The 24,037-nt window shown below is 45.2% G+C and overlaps 1 protein-coding gene across 1 annotated transcript in view; it reads right to left on the bottom strand.

The window, feature by feature from the left end:
* Positions 1-24,037, bottom strand: part of SORL1 (sortilin related receptor 1) — a 158,362-nt gene that overhangs the window by 4,679 nt on the left and 129,646 nt on the right. The window contains exons 36-47 of the mRNA XM_008530665.2: positions 22,357-22,469; positions 22,024-22,128; positions 21,133-21,205; positions 18,177-18,259; positions 16,861-16,957; positions 14,100-14,284; positions 10,694-10,813; positions 8,870-9,034; positions 7,579-7,753; positions 6,231-6,337; positions 3,434-3,626; positions 950-1,162 (exon numbers count right to left, since the gene is read on the bottom strand). Of these exons, the coding sequence (XP_008528887.1) occupies positions 950-1,162; positions 3,434-3,626; positions 6,231-6,337; positions 7,579-7,753; positions 8,870-9,034; positions 10,694-10,813; positions 14,100-14,284; positions 16,861-16,957; positions 18,177-18,259; positions 21,133-21,205; positions 22,024-22,128; positions 22,357-22,469 (1,629 nt within the window). The remainder of the gene's footprint in view (positions 1-949; positions 1,163-3,433; positions 3,627-6,230; positions 6,338-7,578; positions 7,754-8,869; positions 9,035-10,693; positions 10,814-14,099; positions 14,285-16,860; positions 16,958-18,176; positions 18,260-21,132; positions 21,206-22,023; positions 22,129-22,356; positions 22,470-24,037) is intronic.

Below are 24,037 nucleotides of genomic sequence, written 5' to 3'. Positions count from 1 at the left end.
ACTAACGACTGCTCCCTCAGGGCCCCTGGTACGATCCTGTGCAACTAAGTGCTGATCCACATGCAGTGGTCATTGCACGGCAATAGAATGGGCCAATTCCTTTTGTCCCCAGTAACAGAAGCAAAGAAGCCACCCCATTCATGCAAGGCGGTCCAAGAGCTTGTAATAAAGCCAGAAAGGAAACTGTGAAGAAAAAGGAGCAGAGCTAATATCAAACTATCAGAGAATGGGCATACTTAAATGTCTTTATGAACAAAAAAAATGATAACTAGTTTACAGAAAAAATAAATATGTAAATGCAGCCTCAGCAGTCTGAGTTTGGCGAAGGCCTCCAAACACCCTCCTTTATTCTATTAAGTGCTCCACCAGCTCTCTTAGTATTTAGTAATTTGAACATGCAGACATTCATCAAGGGGACATTGCCTTCTTCTCCCCATGCCATATGTTATCTGCACACAAAAGAAGAATGGCCGCGGAGGCTGCACTAGCAATCGGAAACAGAAACAGCAGGATGGAACGGGCTTCTGGGGACAGAGGCCAATTGGGGAAGCATGACTTTTTATCTCAACTAGGATCTCCAGAGATCTGGGAAGGATAAGAGAGGGATTGGAAATTCTTGAGAATCTGCCAATACTTTGGAAGTCTCCAAAGCCCAGAGCCTACCCATCCTTCCGGGACCAGGCAAGCTCCTACCAGTTCTTCCACAAAATATGGCTCCCTGGCTCAGGCCAGAACCATACTATTGAAGAGAATACTGGTATTTTAATTTAGGAGCAAGTTCAAAGCAAAGGGCTCCAACTCGTTTAACCCAAAGCAGCGGGATAGGTGATTAATGAGGAACTCTTCTAGTGTCAAAAGATGAGCTTAAGGTGGATATTTCCTAATCAAGTCACTGGCTTTGTGGGAGTCTGCCCCAGGAGGAAGAACCACTGTGCCCTGCCCCACTTACCCAGGTCATCCCCAGAGGAGAAGATGGCCGAGCCCAGCCTGGAACTGTAGTGGCTATTGGCGAAAGCAGTGAAGCTACTCTGCAGCCGCCGATGCTTTGTGTACAGGATGGCAAACCCGACCCCCAGGCTCAGCAGTATCAGGAACAAGATGGGCACCACCACGGCAGCAACATCAGTAGATCTGGCAGCCTGAAACGCGGACGCATCCCCACCTGCCAAGGCAAGATGCCAACCCCTAAGCCTCCTATGTAAGGGCAGGAGAAAGGACCAGAAACTCTTCAATGCCCCACCCACCAAAAAAGCTAGGAGTTTGCAACAGCTACTCAAACCATCTGCCTGGTGCAACACGTTCCTGCATGTGACGCCAGAATGTTTCCCGACTCCTTGCCATGAGCTGATAGACCACGGGCCTTGTGCATGCAAATACGGTAATTACATTAGACTCCTAATCACTGCCTTGTTGGTTATTTAGATAATCTCTTGGAAGGGAGACCTTTGTTGGGGTATCAACATTGATTTCATTAGCATTATTACTTAAGACCACTTGCTTGCCTTACATAAGAGGATGTGAAATCAGACCACTAATTAACGAGATTGCAATTATTTCCCCCTACTTGGCACCAAAGTCACTCTGAACTGCAATTACCTGAAGCTCCATTAAGTGATACAAACGAGATTCCTTTACTGCAATACTGACTTAACAGCTCATGAAGTTTTATGAGGTTTTTTTACTTAAATAAAAGAGAAAGAGAGAGAACCTTTCCATATACATTTAGCATTTTTTAAAAGCTCTTTGCAAAGTCATTTAGGTGTCTGTAACCTAACAGGGACGCCTCCTTCCCACTGTCTTAAACAAATACCAGCTTTCTGATGACCTACTGATGGATTTGTACCAATAAGGCTCTAGGGCAAAGCCATCCACCTGTTGAGTTAGGCCAGTCTTTCTGAAAGAGGACTTGCTGAAAGAAGACTTTTTAAGCTAGAAATACTAGGGAAAATCTGAGCCTGAGGCAGGAAAATGGAACTTGGGAGGCAGTTTTGGCTAAGGAAGCCAAGTAGACTTTCGAAGTCTCCATGAGGAGCCTCGCTAGGCTTAGGGTGGCTCCCTGGTGTGGAGTGAGGTGGTACGGACCAGGCCTCTGCCTCATGGAGAAAGCTCGGTAGCTACCCAGGGATTCATCCCGACAGGTACTCATAAAGATGGGCCAGAGAGCAGCCATTTCCTGTGAGTTTAATCTAACAATTCAAGATTCATGTTGTTAATTTCTTTCCATTATCAACTCACTGGAAAAAAACTAGCAAAATCTTATTTCCTGTGTCCCAACCTAACCCCAACTGTGAAGTGGTCAATTAGGGGAGTGCTCTGGGCTGCAGCAGTTAAGAGAAAGAGGAAGCCAGCACAGTGGAAGTGATAGGAATGGGTGAGCTCCCGCCCCCCACCCCACTTCCAAGGGGACGGCAAACATCAAGGGGCAAGACCAAGACTGAGGGGTCTAACCGAGAGGTACTTCCTGCTTGACCATCTTGGTGTTATAAAGGCAGCTGCCAGATGTCCTCACAACAGCTTTTCCCAAAGTCTATTTCATAGGTTGCTAACTGGTTTTACTTCAAAAAGAGGCTCTATGTAGGAAACACTAGGGTCACGGGAGTTTTGTTGTTTTCTGTAGGACCTTCTCAGAACTACTATTACGAGTCTCCAAAGGAAGACAGAACGCAAGGTTTCCTTCTTTTACAGAGGTGCCAAGGATGAGCATTCGACCAGGACACACCCTGGGAAGCACGACGTGACAGAACTTACAACCTCTGTAACACACGGTTTTGGCTTGAGCACTGGTTAGTTCTTGGCTGGGAGTAAATGGAACTAAAAAGCCCAGTGGCAAAACACCTGTTGAAATCCTGGCCAAGCTATGATGATATAAGCAGAATTTCTGTACAAATGGAAGGTTCCTCTCCTCTGCCATCAGTATGGCGCAACACTGATATCTGTGAGCGTCCATAAGACAGAGATCCCGGCCAAATTCAGCTTCTGATCTGAGGCTGACAGCTCAGATGAAGGGGAGGCTGTAAAATAAGTTACTCCATGCCAAGGAGATTATCTACTGACTTGGAGAATCATAGGGAACATTAGCCTATTGGAGGCTCTGAAAAGTCCTACAAAAAACAAATAACGAAACTCTTATTAATGTCATGTTTCCCAAATAGACTCTCTTTTTGAAACAAAACCAATTAGCCTTTCCTTTCTTGGGCTTTATATTTAGAATGTGGTCAACTCGTAACCCCAGCTCCTTACACCACGCCTGGCTCAGGAAGTATCTGTAAATAAATGGGTGCCTGATTAAACTGATACGCAAATGATACTCTTTTGAAGTGAAAGAATATTTTTGAAACGCATTCTAGAAAGACACATATTCATCAAACTACGCTACATCCTTGATCTATTTCCCCAGAACTGAAGGCGGAAACCAGCAACAACAGCAACTTACCAGATCCCAAATCATCATACAGCAGGACAGCAGGCTCCCCACAAATCTGGCTGCCGAAAAGGCATCTTGCTTGGACAGTGAAAGTGTAATTATGACCCAATTTCAGGTTGGAAATTTTAAAGAAATTGTCAGTAGTATTCCCAAGGTAAGCTGTGATATTCATGGCACTATCAAACATGTGTATCTCGTAGCCCTGAAAACAGACACAAGAGATGCTCAGGAAGTTAAATAAGCAATCTGACAGCTCCTATCACTGGTTCCAACTTTATGTAAGCCCCTTATTACAGGCTTTTATAGATGCCAAAGCATTTTGGTTTCTTAATAGTTCTTTTTACATTACCATTGAGATATTGGATTCAGAAAATGTGAATGTTCCCATCTCAAATATGTCAAATCACTACCACGCCCACTTATGAGCTGAATAGTGGAAGTTTTGAAAAGTGTAGCCCTAACGAAAGCCATTTGAACAAATATTCTGGTACACATTCAAAGCATGGTCAGCACTCCACGTGTCTCACGCAGTCTTAAATGCCACAAAAAATTTGGACAATTCAGTAATAGTTTGCTATAATAGAATTTGATTAATAATAAATCCAGGTCACAGTGGACTTTAGCAAGGGGGTAAGAAAAGAGAACTTGGATTAAAAAAGACGACAGGACATTTCTCTTTAGAAAAACGTGTGGGGACTCCACTGTCAGCCCACAGCTCACTTCCTATCTCCTGTTTTCTAGCTTTTCCAAGCTGATGGTAGCCCCAGATCAGCCTGGCCTTAAATAAGAGGCGCTTTGGCAGGCTCAGGCCCCTATTCACTGGAGGAGAGCAGGAAATAAGCTCGCTACTTAGACCGGCTCAGGAACACCCTGGGACTCCTCTGCTGGAAAGTCACTCTTGGGGACAGCCTTGACCCAACATGCTGGCTGAGATCACGACTGACTACTGGACTTCTCCACTGATCTCTGAGTGTTCCAGTGTCAAAGCTACAAATACTACCACCAAAAAAAGGCCTCACCTGCTATCTCTTTCCACCTATGGGGCCCCACACATACTCATGGTCTCTTGGTCCCCATTCCATTGACCTATCTATTCTCTGAACTCTAAGTCAGGGGAGGGAAGGAAGACCCTCTACTGGGAAGGGAACACTGACCTGTGACCCCAACCCCAACACTGACCTGGTTTCTGCCACCCAGGAAGGATCTCTTGATGACAACTGACTGCTAAACTGGGTCTCCCAATACTACTTGCCTGGAATCTCATTCCTGCTTTCTTCTTTACAAACAAGCATTTACTATTTTCTATCTAATACATATTCACTGTAGAACATTTGCAAAATACAAAGAGGTATACAGAAAAAAATTTAAATGACACAAACATCAACCACCCAGAATCTATGAACCAGTCCTCTTCTGCTGGGCATTTAGGTTGCTTCCCCTTTCTTGCTATCGTTACCAAAACTGCCCTGAACAGCCTTGTACATAAATTCCTTATGCACATCGTTTCCTCAGAGTAAAATCCTAAAACAATTGCTGGGTCTAAGAGTGGGAACACTGTCCATGTTTTTGATACATATTACCAAAGTGCCCTGCAGAAGGCTGAACCAATTCATATTCCCAGAGCAGTAATCTCCCCAACCATGACTCATACGGTAGTGCCCTTCCCCCAACCTGTGCCTTATCTTTGCTGTTTAGGTTACTAGTGAGGTTGAACCTTTTCTTCTTCTTTTTTTTTTTTTGAGGAAGATTGGCCGTTAGCTAACATCTGTGCCAATCTTCCTCTATTTTATGTGGGATGCCACCAAAGTGTAGCTTGACAAGTGGTGCTAGGTCCGCACCTGGGACCCGCATCTGCAAACCCCGGGCGGCTGAGGTGGAAGAGCATGAACTTAAGCACTCGGCCACTGGGCCAGCCCCAAACCTTTTCTTCTTTTGCTTACTGCTGTTGGAATTTTTCACTTTGTTACCTGTAACTCTTTCAAAATTAGAAGAGTTCTCTTTTGAATTGCTTTGAAAGGTTTCTTTATATTTAAGTATACTAACCATTTATATGTCAGAGTGGTGAGAATTTTCTAATTTTAATTTAGCTTTCTTCCTAGCACAGCACTGTGATGATTTAGAACCCTAGGGCTCTTTGCTGACTACCTCAAGGCAGCACAGATGATTTATTGGGGCTCTCTTTAGCTCAAGTATACTGACAAGGGGGCCAACCCAGCTCCACTGAAGAACCTGCCCACCCTTGGGTTGCAAATCTATTCCCAGGTGTTGCTCTCTTTCTCCTCCCGTTTCCTGTTGTGAATACAGTAATGGGTCTGCCAATAACAAAACAAAACAAGTGTTTTCCTATGTCAACAGGCCATCTGCAAGCACTTCCTGCTCCCTCGAATTTCACTGGAAAGAAACTGATGAGACGCCAGGCTGAGCGTGTAGCTCAGCTCCCTGGGACTGAAGCCACAGCCCTGCCCTCAGATTGTTCGGGAAGGATGGGGCCCTTGGTTCCAATGCTGAGCCCCAGTCCGGCTTCAGGAAGCACAGTGAGGCCTCCAGTGCATCTTCCTGTCTTTCAGGGGAAGGCAAGTTCAGGAGCAAAAGTGCTTAGTGCAGAGATTCTCATCTTTAATGGGCAGTATAAACATTTCACTAATTAGCAATCCCACAGAAAATGGTCCTCTAATTCTCAAGTTCACTCCCTTGCCCTGTTCTTTCTTTTTACTCTATCTATGCCAGCATGCTGTTAACGAGCTCATCTCTAAAACAGCAGTTCAATTAGATTCCCAAAGTCATTCAGGAGGAGGGAGGAACTCACCCTGCTTTCATTAAAATACTTTTCCTTCAAAGCTAGACTTTTCCAAAACAGAAGAACGTGGTCATTTTCTGTTATGATTTTTAAGGCATCAGGTGCTGATAACGAAACTGAAAATTAAAGATGAAATAGGATGCAGTTAGTGGCTATACATTTCAATCTCTGTTTTCTTGTCTGTCAAAAAGAGATTAAATAATATTAACCTTGAGGGGCTAGGTTAAGCAAGAAATAAAACACAAATACTGCTTAGTATAGAGCCTAGCACGTGGTAGACGCTCTTTAACTAGCATCTCTTTTGTTGCTGTTATAAAATCTTTAGCCGGAAAATTTGGACAGTACCTAATTTTGTAGTCCTAAGACCCAAGGATGGCCAAAAACAAATGGGGTTGGGGAGGAAGGGATGGGATGGGATGCGACCGTGGTTTCTAAGCCTGCCTGGACTTCTGCTCCAGTTTCAGTCGCTTTCCTGCTCAACTTAGTCCCACCCCCAGAGCCTGCGGGGCCTTAGAGCTCAGTGAGGGACCAGGGAGCTCAGCCTGAAGGCAGAGCCCCAGAGTGACCACGGAGTATGGCCAGGAGTATGGACCGCCAGCCTAATGCGGCTGAGCCTCCGTTCCTGACGCCATCTTCTGCTGTTCCAATAACTGACCTTCATACCTGCTTTCTGAACTTGAGCCTGTCGAGCCAGCCCAGGGCTGGCAGCCAGTCCTCCTCTAAAAGACTGCCCAGCTATTGGTGTCCCTCCATTTCTACATATCACACTGCCACAAGGAACCATTGAGGCTTCAGTCCAGGTCCCCAGATACAGTGCTTGGTTTTTGCAGCAAACATTCAGGTTTATTTCCTAACTCTCCTGGGCATTCCTCCTCTTCCCCCCTGGAAATGTAGAAACCAGCTAAGGGTGAGAAGACTAAAAGAGACAGAAATATGGGAAACGACAGCTGCTCCCCAGCCTACAGTGCCCTGGCCACCACACTGCAGCTCAGATGCTGGAAGCCTGCACTGCTCTGCCCCAGTGTGGATACTGAAGGGTGCTGTCTGCACTTTCTGTGCAATTCCTCAAAGCAATTCCACGTCTATAGGCGTCCTAGCAGCGTGCCTTGCTGTGCGAGAAGGCCTCTAACCTCTCTTCTGCTTACCTGTGGTGATTTTTTTCTCCCCAAAGCCCCCCAATACATAGTTGTATATTCTTCGTTGTGGGTCCTTCTAGTTGTAGCATGTGGGACGCTGCCTCAGCGTGGTTCGACGAGCAGTGCCATGTCCGTGCCCAGGATTCGAACCAACGAAACACTGGGCCGCCTGCAGCGGAGTGCACAGACTTAACCACTCGGCCACGGGGCCAGCCCCTTACCTGTGGTGATTTTTATATTGGAATCTTTGCTCATGTTCCCCAGCTGGACAATGATATGGTATTTCCCTCCAGGTTCCAACTTGTTAAGGGTGTATTCCACAGTACTGTTGCAGGATTTCACTTTATAGCTCCTGTCGCTCTTTCTTATTAGATCTTTAACCGCAATTGCATATAACTGGGACAAGAAAAAGACAACTTAATGGTAATCAGAAGTTGGCATTTTGTACTCTTTGTAGTTCAATGGTAGACATAACATAACTGTATCAGCGACTGTGACCCAGAGCCACAACATTTTGAGCCCCACAGTCTGACTCTGTTCTTTGGTTGATCAGGTCCAACTTTATAGCAAGTATTCACTCCCAGAATTGTGCAAAGAATTACGAATTTGATCCAAAAAATGACTGTAGGGAAAGCCACACTTATTGTGGCAGCAGCAGGTAGATTGGAATAGGCAAGAAAAATCCAAATTCAGCGTTCAACTTCTGAATCTCCACCATTGTAACAGTTTTGGGATTTTTTGAGAGGAGAGATAATGAATTAAAGTGTTCAATTCTAGCTCTAAAGGATAATAAATTCTACTCTCCCCAGGTCACTTCTTACATGTATAAGGAGAAGGGGAAAATAAAGGGACAGAGAGTAAGTACAGGAAATTCAATTATCAGGAAGAAAGTGAGAACCAAGAAGTGTTTGCAACCAAGCATTTAAAACCACGCCCCCCGGAATGGGGGAGGGGGCAGAGGAGATGGAGGTAAAAGCAGCCAGGGGCAAGGGAAAAGGGGCACATTTTTACTAGAATCAATGCCTCTTCTTCTAGACCAGGGGCAAGTAAACTTTTTTGTAAAGGTTCAGACAGTAAATATTTTAGGCTTTGAAGTCCAGATGGTCTCTGCCACAACTACTCAACTCTGCCATTTGTGGCATGAAAACATCCATAGATAATATGCAAATGAATGGGTATAGCTTTGTTCCAATAAAACTTTATTTATAAAAACAGGCAATGGGCTGGATTTGGCCTGCAGGCCTTTGTGTGCCAATTTCAGAGGGTCAGAGAAGGGAAAGTGAGAAGGCAGAGAAGAAGGGACAAACCAATATAGCAGCCGGGAATGGAGAAGTGGCAACTAAGAAGAGGCACCTATAAGGACTGCGATTTGGCCAGACAGAAATCAGGGAGAGACCGCCTGCTGAGCTCCAACCACCAGGCCCAGGTTTCTTGTCCTATTACAGGACCCCCTGCCTCCTCCCAAACCATGCCAAGAATAAGCCAGGCTGCCTGGACACCCGGCCTGCTCACCAGGTCCTGGTCAGGAGAATCATACGGGGACTCCCACTTGAGGACAGCCGAGGTTTTAGTGATATGAACTGCGTGCAGGTGACGGGGGGGCAGCCTGCTGTCCGGGATCATCTTCACCACAACGTAGTCAGAGGACGGCCCTTCATAGGGCACTACCACCCGGACCTGGAACAAACACCACATGGATGCATGCAGTCTTCACTAAGCCATTTTTTCAACAAAATGGTGATGCTCATACACAATTAAAATTCAATCAGTACAAAAAGATATAAAATGTAAAATAATTCTCCACCTACCCTAGATCTCGAATCCATTCTCCCAGAGGTATCACTGCTAACAGTTTTATGTGTTTCCTTCCAGAAACATCCTATGCATATAGCAGTCCCTCCTTATCTGTGGTTTCGCTTTCCACAGTTCCAGTTTGAAAATATTAAATGGAAAATTCCAGCAATAAACAATGCATAAGTTTTAAATTGAGTGCCGTTCTGAGTAGCATGATGAAATTTCACGCCTTCCCCCTCCATCCTGCCCAGGACGTAAACCATCCTTTTGTCCAGCGTATCCATGCTGTATATGCTACCTGCCCATTAGTCAGTTAGTAGCTATCTTGGTTACTAGATTCACTGTCACGATATCGCAGTGCTTGTGTTCAAGCAACCCTTATTCTACTTACTAATGGCCTCAAAGCACAAGAATAGTGATGCTGGCAATTCAGATATGCCGAAGAGAAGTTATTGTTAATCTCCTACTGTGCCTAATTTGTAAATCAGACTTGATCATAGATATGTATGTATAGAAAGAAACAGTACATATAGGACTCAGCACTATCCATGGTTTCGGGCATCCACTGGGGGTCTCGGAACGTATCCCCCATGAATAAGGGGGTACTACTGTATTAGCACAGAAATACGTATGTGTATATAGATACACACTTACATATTCATGTACCTATGCATAGCCTATTTTTCTTAAAATTTTTTTACACAAATGAGAAAACATTACACATATTATTCTGCTCTTTACTTCTTTCACTTAATAACAGAGCTTAGAGATTTTTCCATACCAGTATATTTAGAGTTGTTGTATTTCTTTTGTATGTTTGCACTGTATTCCATTGCAATGATAAACTATAATATATTTTTGTTTTGCTTTGTTTTGTTTTTTATTTTTGAGGAAGATTAGCCCTAAGCTAACTACTGCCAGTCCTCCTCTTTTTTGCTGAGGAAGACTGGCCCTGAGCTAACATCTGTGCCCATCTTCCTCTACTTTATACATGGGACACCTACCACAGCATGGCGTGCCAAGCGGTGCCATGTCCGTACCCGGGATCTGAACTGGTGAACCCCGGGCCGCCAAGAAGCAGAATGTGCGAACTTAACCACTGCACCACCGGGCCGGCCCCCTAAACTATAATATTTTTAACCAGTCTTCTCTTGATAGACATTTGTTTCAAATCTTTTGCTATCACAAGCAATAGTATACCAAACATCTATTTCCATATATCTCAGCACACATGTAAAAGTACGAAGGCTAAATTCCTACAAGTGGAATCCGACAAAAGCTTTTTCTCTATTTCCGTGACCCGTCTGCCAAGTTCTCACTCCTCCACGATGGACCCGCAGTTGGTTAAGTGGCCATTCATTCTGTGTTTCAGGCAGGAACCTGATGCTTGTCCAGAAGAGGAACTATCCTCCCATCACACACACGGATCCTGGAATCCATGCCTCCAGCTGCCCAGGTCCTGGCTCTGAGCTGGGATTCCAGGAATGAAGACATCCTTAAAAAATGGAAACCCTCCTGGGCTCTCTGGCACAGGAAACTTACCAGAAACAAATACTGTTCATCCCTACTGACAATGACTGTTTTGTTGTGGAGTGAAGTAGTCAAGCTCTTCGGGTTGCGATAGAGGTCAAGAAAAGACGTAGCATAGAAAATACCATAAACCTGGTAAAAAGAGAGAATGGAAAAGGATGTCAGCTCAGTGGCCAGTGACCTCATTCTCTTGAAATGCCTAATTTAAGGCCCTGGAAACTGCTTCAAAAGAGCTCAGAGAGAAGTCTTCATTCAACATTTATTTTATCCGTATTTACAGAGAAAGCATGTTATTCACACCTACGAAGATAAATACGGTGGGGTCTCTGTCCTCAAAGAGCTCATTTTTGAGGAGGGACGGGCAGAGAAGAAAAACAGGCATGATTATAAATAACAAGTTGCAAATACAAAACGTTAGATGCTATACTAAAAGATTGCATGATGAGCCAGGGCAAAGAGAGGGGTTCCCAGAGAGAGGGTGGCACTCTACCAGTGTGAAGCTTGGACGTGGGGAACTGAGCAGATGTGCTGGGTGGGGCAGGCAGCTGTGCGAGTTTGTGGAGGGAGCGTATGGACGGCAGGCAGCAGGGCAGACACTAGTAGCTGCCCAGAAGACATCCATCCTTCCTTTCCTCCTTGGTAGAATCCTGGTTCTTAGTGAGAACCGCGACCTGGAAAGAAGTCTACATTTCCCACCTCCCTCAAAGCTAGGAGAAGCCACATAACAAAGTTCTGGTCAATAAGATGTAAGCAGAAGCATCACTGGGGACCTCTGTGAGGGCCCATTAAAACAGAGGGACGAGCCCTTCTTCCTGCCCTCCTGCTGACTGGAATACAGATGATGTGTGGCTCCCGGAGCCCTCTTGGACCATGAGGTGACCTTGAATATGGATGCCACAGGGTGGAGGTGCAGGGCCTGGGTCCTGGATCAAGCCGTGCCACCACCATGAAGCCCTGGACTGCTGAACTCCAACCTTCTCTTAATTAGGAGGGAAACAGACTGTTTAAAGCTACTATTACTCTCAGTTCCTGATATATGCAGCCATGCTTGACCCTAATTGATACACATGGGACAGTGAGAGCGTTTAAAGCAGGGAAGTGGGAATTTGATGGTGCTTGTAGCAGGGAGGGTGGAAGCTGAGGGAGTTTTTAATGGGAGACTAAGTGTGGAGGAAGCTTCCTTTGTAAGGCAGAATCAAAGAGCATTTTCTGCAAGAGCATACGAGTGGGTAAGAAAAGGGACTTGAAGAAAACCGTCCAAGTCTGGAGAAGTCGTGGGAATGGAGGGAACTGATGGAGATCTGCATAGAGATTTCCAAGTAGCAGACAACAGTATGTTTTTCTCTAGCACCGCTCAGCAGCCAGGACTGGAGAGGGGAAAGCGTGGACAGGAAAGAGGAAGGGAAGCCCTGAAGCCGGTGATAAACTGGGAGGAGGTGAGGAAAGAGAGAATTAGGGGACACAAAGGGGTCAGAAAGAAAATGTGAATGGAGCAGGAACAGGGGACTGAGGGCTCAAAACATGAAATGGGACGAGGAGGCCAGAGCAGGGGCTTCAGAGCTCAGAAGCAGGCCTCATCTCAGCGAGGATGTGCCATGGGGTGGACTGGCTCTGGCCAGGGGCCAAGAAAAGGGACCATGAGCCAAGGGAGCCAGAGGGTAACAAGCCCGCCACCATGGACAGTGACAATGGCAGTCCCCATGGTGGAGAGGAGAAGTATGAGTGAGATGGAGAGTTCTCAGTGAACCAAAGACGGGTAGAAGCTGAGAACGTCCTATGGTGACTTCTTTGGATCGCTCACCCTCTGAAAGCTCTGACAGGAGTAACCAGTCTACCAGAAAGGATGAGGAAGAGCAAGCCTACTTCTTCAAGTTCACATGCAATTGGAGACCCTAAAATCAAGCAACGTTCCAGTGTTCTGTACATTATGCCCTACTCTGTGAAGACAGCTGGGTCTGACAAGGTGGTCATGCCCTCAGTTGGGTCTATAAACGGAGAGAAAGGCCCCTTGGCATCTACTTCAAGGTAAAAGTGATGCTGGGGATGGCTCTGCGCATTCTCATCTCTATCGCTGCCTCAGAATCAGGTTCTGGAGCCCCCAAAGAACGGAGGCTGTTAGAGCAGCCAGGCCTGAGCTCAAACTCAGTCTCCCACTTACTAGAGCTTCAGCTTTGGCAAGTTACTTCACCTCTCTGAGCTTTAGATTCCTCATTGGTCAAGTGGGAACACTTAGCCCACAGAGCTGATGGAAGGATAAAATGGGAGCATGTGTACAAAGGATTTTGCCTGGCACACAGTGGGTACTCAGCAAATCTCACGTCTCCTTTCTTCTTCACTGCCAATCTTACAGACAAGCACTTGCAAGCCTTGGTTTTTCCCCATGAACCAGTCCTGTACCAAATACACACTGGAGATACCCTCAGAAGATAAGACAAAGGCCAGTTCCTCCCTCATCAGTCACTGAGGATCCACTAAGTCACAATATAGATTTAGTTCTACATGCCTTCCCACTTGGAAGCCTCAGAAAACAATCCTTCCCTTCAAGGGACTCACAAACTAGTTAGGTAAGAATAACAGAAGATATCAAATAGGACAAAGCTGTGTCTAATGAAACAGTATGCTGTATGGCACCGACTATAAATATTTCAAGAGCTCATGAGGGAAAGAGATAAAATAGGAGAAGAGTTGGACTTGATGGCTCGGCAGAAGCAGGGAAGGGAAAGAACATAACTCAAGGTACAGAGGCAGGAGGGGGATGGAAAGTGCCAAGAACCTCGGGAAGGCTGCCCTAAAAGCAAAGGCAGGCACGTACTGGGGAGGGGTGGAAAATGAAACACCAGACTCAAAAGGAAAGGCAGGCACGTACTGGGGAGGGGTGGAAAATAAAACACCAGACTCAAAAGGAAGCACAAATCTAATCATAGTGAATCCAAATGCAGATATGAAAACAAAAGAAAAAGAAAGACCTATATACAAGTGCAGCAGAGACACTGGAATGAACGGGGGACACATTTGAGAAGACTGGCCCCAGCAGGCACGTGGGGATCACGTGAAGGGGGAAGGAGCTGCGGGCAAGATACTTAGAGGCAGTATTCATCATCACTGCTGCTGACTTCTCACCAAGCCCACATGACCCAAGGTGAGTCCCCAAGCAGAGGAATATGCCACCCTCTTTACTCTCACGATCTATTTGACAGCAAACAGCACACGACACTTTCTCTCAGATGACAGGCCAGGGTGAGGCAAGGGATGCTGGGGCTGGGATGTCAGGGGCCTCTAGAAGGTAATTCCGAACTTACCAAGAAGGTAGCTTGTGTTTGGGGTGAGTAAGGAGGAAGCAGCAACAGAGGAGAGAGTCTTGGGGCTGCCCAGTGACCTAACCTCAGGGGAGAGTCCATCCTTGCTCTGGCTGACTTACCACATTCCTGGGGCCAGTCCAGGTGCATTCCACGGCAGTCTGATTGATGGCCTTGGCTTTGAGGCTGGGAGCAGGTGGGCGGACTCCTTTGGTCGTGACATGCTCAAATGCCAGAGGACTATCCCCCAAGTCGGTTTTGGCCCAGGCAGAAATCTCATAGGCTGTATGAGCTGTCAGATTGCCAACTGCGGAAACAGGGACAAGGAGATGCCATGAGGGAGCTGGGGGTGTTAGTCAAGAATTTGTGTCCTGATACACACATCCTAGTTTTTTAATGTACTCTCTCAATTTAAGTGAGTCCCACATGTTGTAGGATTTTTACTATTTTACAAATTCATCCAGTGTTATTTTTTTTTTTTAGATTTTTTTTTTTTTTTTTTTTCCTTTTTCTCCCTAAAGCCCCCCGGTACATAGTTGTATATTCTTCGTTGTGGGTCCTTCAAGTTGTGGCATGTGGGATGCCGCCTCAACGTGGCTTGACGAGCAGTGCCATGTCCGCGCCCAGGATTCGAACCAACGAAACACTGGGCCGCCTGCAGCGCAGCACGCGAACTCAACCACTCGGCCACGGGGCCAGCCCCGATCCAGCGTTATTTTTTGATGACTATTCAAGTAACACACTGCATGGGCACCAGGTAATTTCTTTTAAAACTGACTACCTGGGGATATAAATTGGTACAACACTCTGGGAGAGCCATTTGGCCTTGTCTAAGAGACTTGAAATTCTTCACAACCTTTAATCTAGTTATCCTACGAAATCAAGAGAGAGACTCAAAAATTTATGTAGTGAGGATGTCCATCACAGTGTTTGTTGAAAAGGAAAAAACTACATAAACTGACTGTCCAGCAACAGGGAAATAGTTCAATAATGTGCATTCCATGAACTTCATGTGCTTTCATGTGTGTTACATGAACTATTATGCAGCCAGTAAAAGTTGTTTCCAAGAATTTTATAAGACTAGAAAATTCTCACAGTTTTATGTTAAGTGAAAAAGGCAGGATACAAAACTATATATAGTATTATTCCAATTTTGTAAAAAAGATATAAAGAGATCAATGAAGAGGGAAAAAACTAATTTAGGAGAAATCTGAAATGTAAAGGGGGTCCCTGGAAAGTGAAATTATAGGAAATTTAAAATTTTTATTATACCTGTTTTGTTTTCTAAATTTTTTATAATAAACAAGTGCTCCCTTTCTAATTAGGGGAAATGTTATCAAAAACTAAAAGAGCAGAGGAGTCAGCCTGGTGGCACGGCAGTTAAGTGCGCAGGTTCGACTTCAGTGGCCTGGAGTTCACCGGTTCGGATCCTGGGTGCAGATACGGCACCGCTTCGCAAGCCATGCTGTGGCAGGCGTCCCACATATAAAGCAGAGGAAGATGGGCACAGATGTTAGCTCAGGGCCAGTCTTCCTCAGCAAAAAGAGGAGGATTGGCAGCAGATGTTAGCTCAGGGCTAATGTTCCTCAAAAAAAAAAAAAAAGAAAGAAAAGAAAAGAAAACTGAAAGAGCAGAGAATAAAGAGAGAATCTGCTAAGAGGACAGCCTTTGGAATCAGAAGGACTTGGGTTCAAGGCCTCACTGTTCCCTTTATAGCTGTATAACCTAGGATAAAGTATGCAAACTCTGCAAGCCATCTCCTTGTTTGTAAGATGGGGAAAAATAACATGTATAGCAGCTGGCTGTCGCAGGGACTAAAGAAGAAAATGCTCATAAAGTGCTGGGCAGGATGCCTAGCACCAAGCTAGCCCTTAATATACGTCAGGCAACAGCTTATAAGACTTTCGTTCCCGACTGCCAATTTCTCTTGGTGCGACGTAGAGGCAATGAGATCATAGCCTTTGGAATTAGAAAGATGTAGGTTCCAATTCTGGTTCCCCCACCTCCCAAGGGAATTACTTAATCTTTGAACCTTGTTTTCTCATCCATAAAATGAGCATGCTCCACAGAATTATTACTGAGGTTATGTAAACAATACACACAGAGTGCCAGGGTAAATGCCTGAACACAGGAAGTGCTCAACGTTATTTTTACTCTTGGCCAACTTCCTTGGGCAACATTCGGCTTCCGGAAAAAAAGACAATAATATAATACCTGTTAGGAATAGAAATATGATTGAAAGTACTTTGCAGACAGGCCACAAGAGGAAAGGAAGGAGCTCCTGTGTCATTCTCAACATTCATAGACAGCCTTTGCCATTGAAGGTTTTGTCTTGGAAATAAATGATAATCCATCCTTTAGCCCATTTTCAGATATGAGAATTTTCATCGAGACTCACTATTTGCCCAGATATAAGAGAGACTGGACCACTTCCTTCCTTCACTCAGTCTGCTTGTCCCTTCTTTCAACAAATATTCATTAAACACCAATTACGCACCAGGCCCTGTCCACCTCACACCTGCAAAGGAGGAGCAAACCAGGCCAGAAAAGAGAGACGGGTAACTAAATCTAGGAACTCTTTCTTTTGGAACTCAAAAATCATCTGTAGAGGGTTAATCTGGCTTCCTCCCAGTCTTTCCTCCTTTTAAGCCTCCAACTTCCATTAAGAGCCATCAGGTTAGAAGGGGCTAGAGGAACCACCAAGCAGATCCCTCGCGTGGGCTCAGGAGTCATTTACAGTGTCCCCATTCTGCCCAGCGAGAATGGCAGTTGGAGAAGACCCCCTACCTCTCCCAGGCACCCCACACAAGCTCTACTGCTAGGACAGCATGGATCCAGCCTCATTCCTTCCTGCTCACACACTGCCTAGCTCCAAGGTGTTACCTTTGTGTGACAACATGCTCCCTTGGAAGTTCAACGTTCTCTTCTCCTGTTTGTGGCTGTCAAATGCCCAGAAAAGGTTCACAACATAGCCATTCACCTGCCAAGAACCAGGAAATATGTTACATGAAGAGTACACAGTCACAGAGCACACCAAACACAAAAGGCACCCCTTTTCTGTTGTTTCCTTGGGTATCTCATTTCTTACAACAGACGGATTGTTTCTTTTGATCTTTAAACTAGTTCCAATTGTACTTTCATTGAATATTTATACTCCACCTACTTCTAAAAATAAATGTGAGACCATTTATAATACAAAATACAGATTCAAAGAAACAAACAAAAAATCAATGCAGAATAAAAGGACAAGAACCAATTAACAAAGGCTGAAAGAGGAAAAATTGAAAAGATAATTAGGTTATGGTAATTAACGATAAATCTTAGCTCAAGTGGTCCTTGCAGTGAAGGCCATGAGGTCAATACAAAGGGGGCTTGGTTAGATCTCATTGTCTAACAGGAGCAAATATATCCATGCATCAAGAAAGACTACCTTCACCAAGTCCTGAGCTCACAGAAGGATTTGATCTATAGATCTTTAAATATGGGACAATAAAAAAAATAATGTTTTCAAGACAAAAGATTATATAGACAAGGATGACATACGGCCATTTCTTGCATCAACTGTTTCTAAAGCCAAGGACATGACATCAAATTGTAGTTCAGTAAATGGCACCAGGACTCTGAAGGCTGTTTGTCCTGCCACAACTTCACAGACAGGAAGGAATATGAGGAGAAAAACAAGAAGAACACTATGGAAGGTGGATCCCAACTTGAGAAACCACAGGGACACAGGGAACTACGGTGAAGTTGGCTATGCAGATGGGCCAAGTGGAGAGGCCGGTGGTGCTGGAAGAGGAGGATATTGGGTAGGTATAAGTGGATATGTTTCCAAGGTATCTGACTCTTACAAGACTCCCTTCCAGTGTGGGAACCTCTGCATTAGCGCTCAGCACCAGGAAATCCAATAAAGCTGAAAATTACAGGGCATACATATTCTGTTAACACCAACTCTTTATTTGCACTGTAGCTGTGAACCATTTAATTATATGGTTAAAAAAAAAGGCACCAGGCTGAGGCAGAATAATTACATGTGAAGACTCAAGTTGTTCTTTGTGGAGGGAGGGACCAACCCAGTTGCGGTATTTTGGCTTCACTGGATCAAGTCATTCGTTTTTCTTAATCTTACTGTACTCTGTTGTATGAGTTCCCTTACAAAGTTAACACCCCACCCGACTGCTAGTTTGAAATTTCAACATTACCTTGATGTCATTATCCATGGACAGGGTAAAGCTTAGAGAATTCTCACTATAGCTGTCAATGTGGATATCTGGTGGTGGGATCACTGGAAACAAAAAGGAAGTCAAAAAGAGAAACCCCGTGATGAAAAGTGAGGAAGGCAGGACTTAACAGTTTTCAACTCCACACACAAAGCGCTCTTTCAGTTGGGGAAGAAAGGGCATTTCTTGGGCTGTTTTCACTTGTCCGTCTCTTTGACCACTGCTGTCCTGAAGCTGAGGTTGGGTCCAGAGTTGCCTGGTGAACACATAACTATCTTGGCTCTCTCAGCTACCCTGGCAGTTAGGCTGGGCAGAAAAATTCCATGATGCAAATGCCCCAAACAGCCCAGCTTTAGCCTGCTTCTGAACCATGCTGGATCCCAGGGAGTGCCACCTTTACTGGCACCAACAAAGTCCCAGCGGCCTCAAGTCCTTTTTGAAGGTTGACAACAAGACAAATCGTAAGTCATAAATTGTAAATGTACGTGTGGCAACATGGAAAGGACGTGGCCTCTGGAGTCTGGCAAACTTGAGTTCAAATTCCTGTTCAGACTCGTAAGAACTGGGTAACCTGGGGCAAGTTACTGATCCTCATTAAGCCTGGAGATGCTATCTACACTTCACGGAAGTGGGCAAATTCACTCAAATCAGGTATGTAAAGTGCCTAGCACGGAGCTAATATTCCCTTTCTCTTCCTTTGCAATAAAGTCCCACCCCGATGGATTAAAGAACCGGTAAGGCCATGGGCATTCTCAAAAAGACCAGAGCTCAAGCTGAACACTGAGGGGTCAAGGAGAGAGGAGCTGAGACAAAAGACCCCTCGAGTTCGAGAGATGAGCATCATGCTTGACATCTTGAAGGTCTGCCCACAAGAGAGCTGACGGTGCTCACCAGGCGTAATCTAAAAGGGATCCACGGGGTAAATACTATCAGAAGATAATATTTAAATGACAACTTACATATTAGACTCTCAGCACATGCACCTCTTATGGAGGCAAAGGAAGAGAGACTCAAAGGAGAGGACAAGATCTGGCGACAAGAGATGTAGGAAAATCTGGAGGAGTCCCTCCAGATGATCAACCACATAAAAATGGGCTTGAGGAAAACGCAGTAACTAGAAGAAGAAAGGACACTCGGGGTTTCAGGCAGCCAACTCAGAGCCAAACGGCGCGAGTACTGCTGTAAAGCCGACCTGAATTATAATCATGCGACTGGGGACAGGTCACAATCCTCTCCAAAATCCAATTTCCTTGGCTACAGAATGAGCCTAAGGATGCTTACAGGATTGATAAGGATTAAAAGAGATCAATTTCTGTAGAACAATAAGCACGGTGCTTAGAACACAAGAAGTACTTGACAAACAGTGGCTTCGCTCCTTGTTGTTATTAACCCACTACACTCACTAATTAATTTGATGCTTCTGGCTGACGCCACTGCTGCTTTCGTCCTTCGTCTGCTTATGTTATTATGATCCAAGGTCATGAATATTTCAAACAAATACTTGCTGACTCGGCACCCGGTTGCCCTCTGTACATACCCTAACCAAAACCCATGCAAGGAGCTGAGATTCACCAAAATCGTATAAAAGAAGTTTGAGTGAAGTAACCACCCACTGAGATTTTCAAATGCAGGTGTGACTTGTGCCTATGGAATTCAAGGTACATGTTTTTTGTTGACCATCCAAAGTCCCTTCGTTTCAGTATGTACCATCAGTGTATTCTGACTCTGATTTTCTAGAGGGAAATGATACAATAAAAACTCTAAGGTAGTATGAATTCGGCACACTTTTTCCAATACCCAGTGGCACCCTGCTCCAAAGACCGGCCGGCTTCACTAAGTCTGGCTGCCTCCTGCCCTGATCTCATCACCCTCAATTTTAAAGGCAACCAGAGTGACTCTCCATGACCCAGAGCCTCCTTCTCACAGGCTCAGGTTGAAGTCAAATCTCCTGTCACATTCCATGTAACACTTCTGGCTCTAACACCTCCAAGTCCAGAAACGAAAGCCCCAAGTGCCAAGGCTAAGATCAGGAAAACCACTCAACAGAGGGGTTGTGGTCTGTCTCCCAAAGCGAGCGGAGGCCTTCATTTAACTGCTTCAATTCACTCATTCATCAGCTATTTCATTGGTTCCTACTTGATGCCAGTGCTAGAGTGGAGGAAACCAGACCAGATCTCTGCCATTATGAGGCACACATGCAAGAGGATGAGCGAGCCACCCAGAAAGCAGGGCGACCCAGGGGGCTGCCCGTGAGTCAGCCTAGGGGGAAGCAGTGTAAGCACAGGGGTCAAGGGCATAGAGTTCAGGGTGAGGTGGATCAGGTTCCAATACCAGCTCTGCCACTTACTGAGTGTGTGGCAAGTGACATAATCTCTTTCTAGTTCCTTATCTGCTCTTATAGCTGTTCTAAGGGTTCAATGAGATGAGCTGATGTATGCAAGGCAGCGAGCAATCCAGACGGCTCAGTCCTTGGCAGGCAATCAGCCACTACTAATACCAGCCCCCGTGCTGGAAAACACCACCTACACATCATCTACTGGTGCTGCTGGGAGAAGTAACAAGCATCAGGTGGTACTCTTTTAAAAACACCATAAATGAACATGTACAAAATCATCTTTATTTTTAATAAGGAGAGACTCCTTCTATTTTGGATAGTGTGCATGATCCCGAAGGGCCAAGCACGATGGCCTTTGGAAAGCCCTTTGGCTACCTGCATTTTAAGAAACGCTCAATTCCAGGAGGCGGAATGCATTCAACAGTCACCCCAAAACCGTCTGTATCTACAGCACTAGGGAGACACCCAGAAATGTGCGCGTGTTGGGGGTAGGCGGTTGTGTGAAGTTTTCTAATCTATGCTTCCCCACTTTCCAGTCAGACTAAACGTTATTTCCCAAGGGTTTCTATCTTCTCTCAATCTGCAAATGCTGGAATCATTTACCTTTTCCTTTTATGGTGGTAATGGATTTAGAATCGCTCCAGTTTCCTATTCCACGACTAGTCACAGCAGCCACCTTTCAAATCAGAGTGTGAATTAGTATGAAATAAAGGCAATATATCATAAAGCGAGAATTCTCAATGAGCTAAAGGGGTGAGACTTTGGAAACGAGGGTGGAAAAAATTATATACAGAGGGATCCAGATATTCAGAGGCCCCAGCAATGAGATAAGAGGGCAAAAGAGACAGGGGAGGGAATGCGAGGAAAGGGAATTGTGACAGTGCTGAGATTATGAAATTTCTACTGATTGACGGATGTCAAGGTTCTTCTAAAGGGCGGGGTGTGAGAGTGTGTGTTTGTGTGACCACATATACACACACAAACTACACACATATATGCAAAAGGGTACTGAGGAAATTATCAGCATAAGGGAGTCTGTGTATGCACTTAATGGTCTCAACAAACATTTTGCACAAAATCTATCTTCTTTCTCCTAAAGAAATAATATATTTCAGAAGAACCACACAATTTCAGTTTATAAATGCCACTTATCATAGCTCACATCACTCTGCAGCTCCAGATAAGCAGAAATGAGGTGGCTGCACAAGTGCAGGAGCTGGAACGCTAGCAGAATTTCTGGGTTCGAGGCAGGTAAAGCTGCGTTAGCAGGAATTCTCGGTTATCTGAGGGAAGTCTGATTCCAAGTTCCTTGTGGCAATGGTGAAAGAGATTGAAAGAAATGATGACCCACCCAGGGCAAGGGGTTGCATATTTATCAGATTACTAATAAGCATCTCATTAAAGGTAAGCATGGGTTCTCGGGAAACAGCAACCATCTCCATATGGTCTAAGATCGCCCTGAAGGCTGGAATGGTGGTAATAAACAATACTCACTCGGACAGTGTATTGAGCGCTGACCAGTAAGTTCTTTATTTCTGTAAAGTTACTAGCAGCCCTCTGGGAGGCCCACATCTTGGAACCACTCCTGCTGTATTCTACCTAAAGTGAGAAGAAAAAAATATTAGTAAAAGGTACCCAAAGGTCTAAGGCACCCTAATACATTATACGGAGGCCAGAGGAGAAAGGGCAAAAGGAGGTGCAAAACGTTCTAACGGATGGATCATCCCAAATCAAGTCCTCGTCATACGGAACACACTTCTGCTCTAACAGACCCAGAAATCTCCTACGCACCCCAACACACATGGCCAACTCCAGGAAGATACTTACAATGTACTCTCGGATGAGGCCATGGGTGTGAGCGGGAGGAGTCCATTGGCCCACAATCACACCTTCCACTTCCCTGTGCAGTGACAGCTGGAGATTCTGAGGGGCGTCTGGCACTAGAAAGGAGTTAACTCGAGGTTAAAACCCATCTGCCTACTAGTCAACTGGAGGAATTTCTGAGCTTAAAATAAGGATAAGAGAGAATCGAGGGCCAGGATTGGGACCCATCCATTAGAAAAGGCCGTTAGCTTGGTCTTCACACTGACAAAAAAACCTTTCTCTCTTCCAGAATGCAAGGTGCACCGTCTACACATCAGATCACGGCTCAGTGGGGTCTGATGCAGGTTTGTGGCTCCCAAGGGCTGCAGGGGGGAATCACTTGGGCAGGCTGCGTCTCCACTGGCCCTGGGACTTCAATGCTGAGATCTTACTTGTCAGGGACACTGCCTGCTGCCTCAACTTCTCATACAACAAAACAGGACTGTGGGCATGACTACCAAGGAGTAGGACTTAGTCTCCAACATCACAGAACTTCTTTATCGACAGAATGGGATCACCTTCAAACCAGACCCTTAAATGACTTTAGTGCTCCCATATTCAAGACACTTCTAGATCTTTTCTTTTGTGACTACCTTCAGTGCCAGGTTAGAAGTCACACACGAAAACTAGTTATAATACTTTTAAGTCTAGCTTCATTTTGACTCCAGGGTGTTCATCCATGTTGATAATCCACAGAAGATGAATGTGATAGGGTTGAATTTTGTCACACCGCTTCCCCACCCCTCTCCCCCCATTCATGCTGAAATCTTAACTCCCAGTACCTCAGAATGTGACTGGATTTGGAGACAGGGTCTTTAAAGAGGCAATTAAGTTAAAATGAGGTCATTGGAGTGGGGCCTAACCCAACATAAGTGGTGTTCTTATAAGAAGATGAAATTAGGACACAGAAACACACAGAGGGAAGACCATGTGAAGACACATGGAGAAGACGGCCATCTTACGAGCCAAGGACAGAGGCCTCAGAAGAAAGAACCCTGCCAACACCTTGATCTCAGACTTCCAGCCTCCAGAACTGTGAGACAATAAATTCCTGTTGTTGAAGCCACCTGGTCTGCAGTACTATGGCAGCCCGAGCAAATAATACAATGACTGGTCGTCAACAATCAGTGACCTGCAAGTCCTTCAGGGGCAGGAACTGTGTCTTATCCATCTCTCTATCTCCAATGTCTAACATTATCTCTGAGCAATAGTAGGTGCTCAGCTAATATGTGTGCAAGAAAATCAATGAATGGGATATTTCAAAGATAGTTCCAGAGTGTCAAGAGTTTAGCCATGGTATTGCTGCCTCAGCATCCATTTTGTTTGGCCAAGCGGCCTACAGGGGCCTTAAACTGACATTAGTCCCTCATGCAAGGGCCCTACATAACAGCACGCAGAGTCTCAAGAAAATCTAAGTTCCTAATAGAGGCATGTGCCCCAGGTCCTGCTTCTCTCTCTGCCTGCATCCTACCTGGACCTCCCTATAGGGCCCTCCTAGGCATGCGTGTACCTCCTCCAGGACATGGGAGTTCTAAACTTCTCTGTTTCCATTTCCACTGTGGGCTTTCATTGACCATTCAACACCAGGGCTCTACTCAACAAACGTTAATTTAACAAAGTCACAACACAGAGGTTCTGATGCGGC

Source organism: Equus przewalskii, chromosome 6 (genome assembly GCF_037783145.1).
Source record: "Equus przewalskii isolate Varuska chromosome 6, EquPr2, whole genome shotgun sequence".
Classification (NCBI taxonomy): Eukaryota; Metazoa; Chordata; class Mammalia; order Perissodactyla; family Equidae; genus Equus; species Equus przewalskii.
The sequence above is the reverse complement of the archived record's forward strand: the minus strand, read 5'-3'. Positions and strand labels throughout refer to the sequence as shown.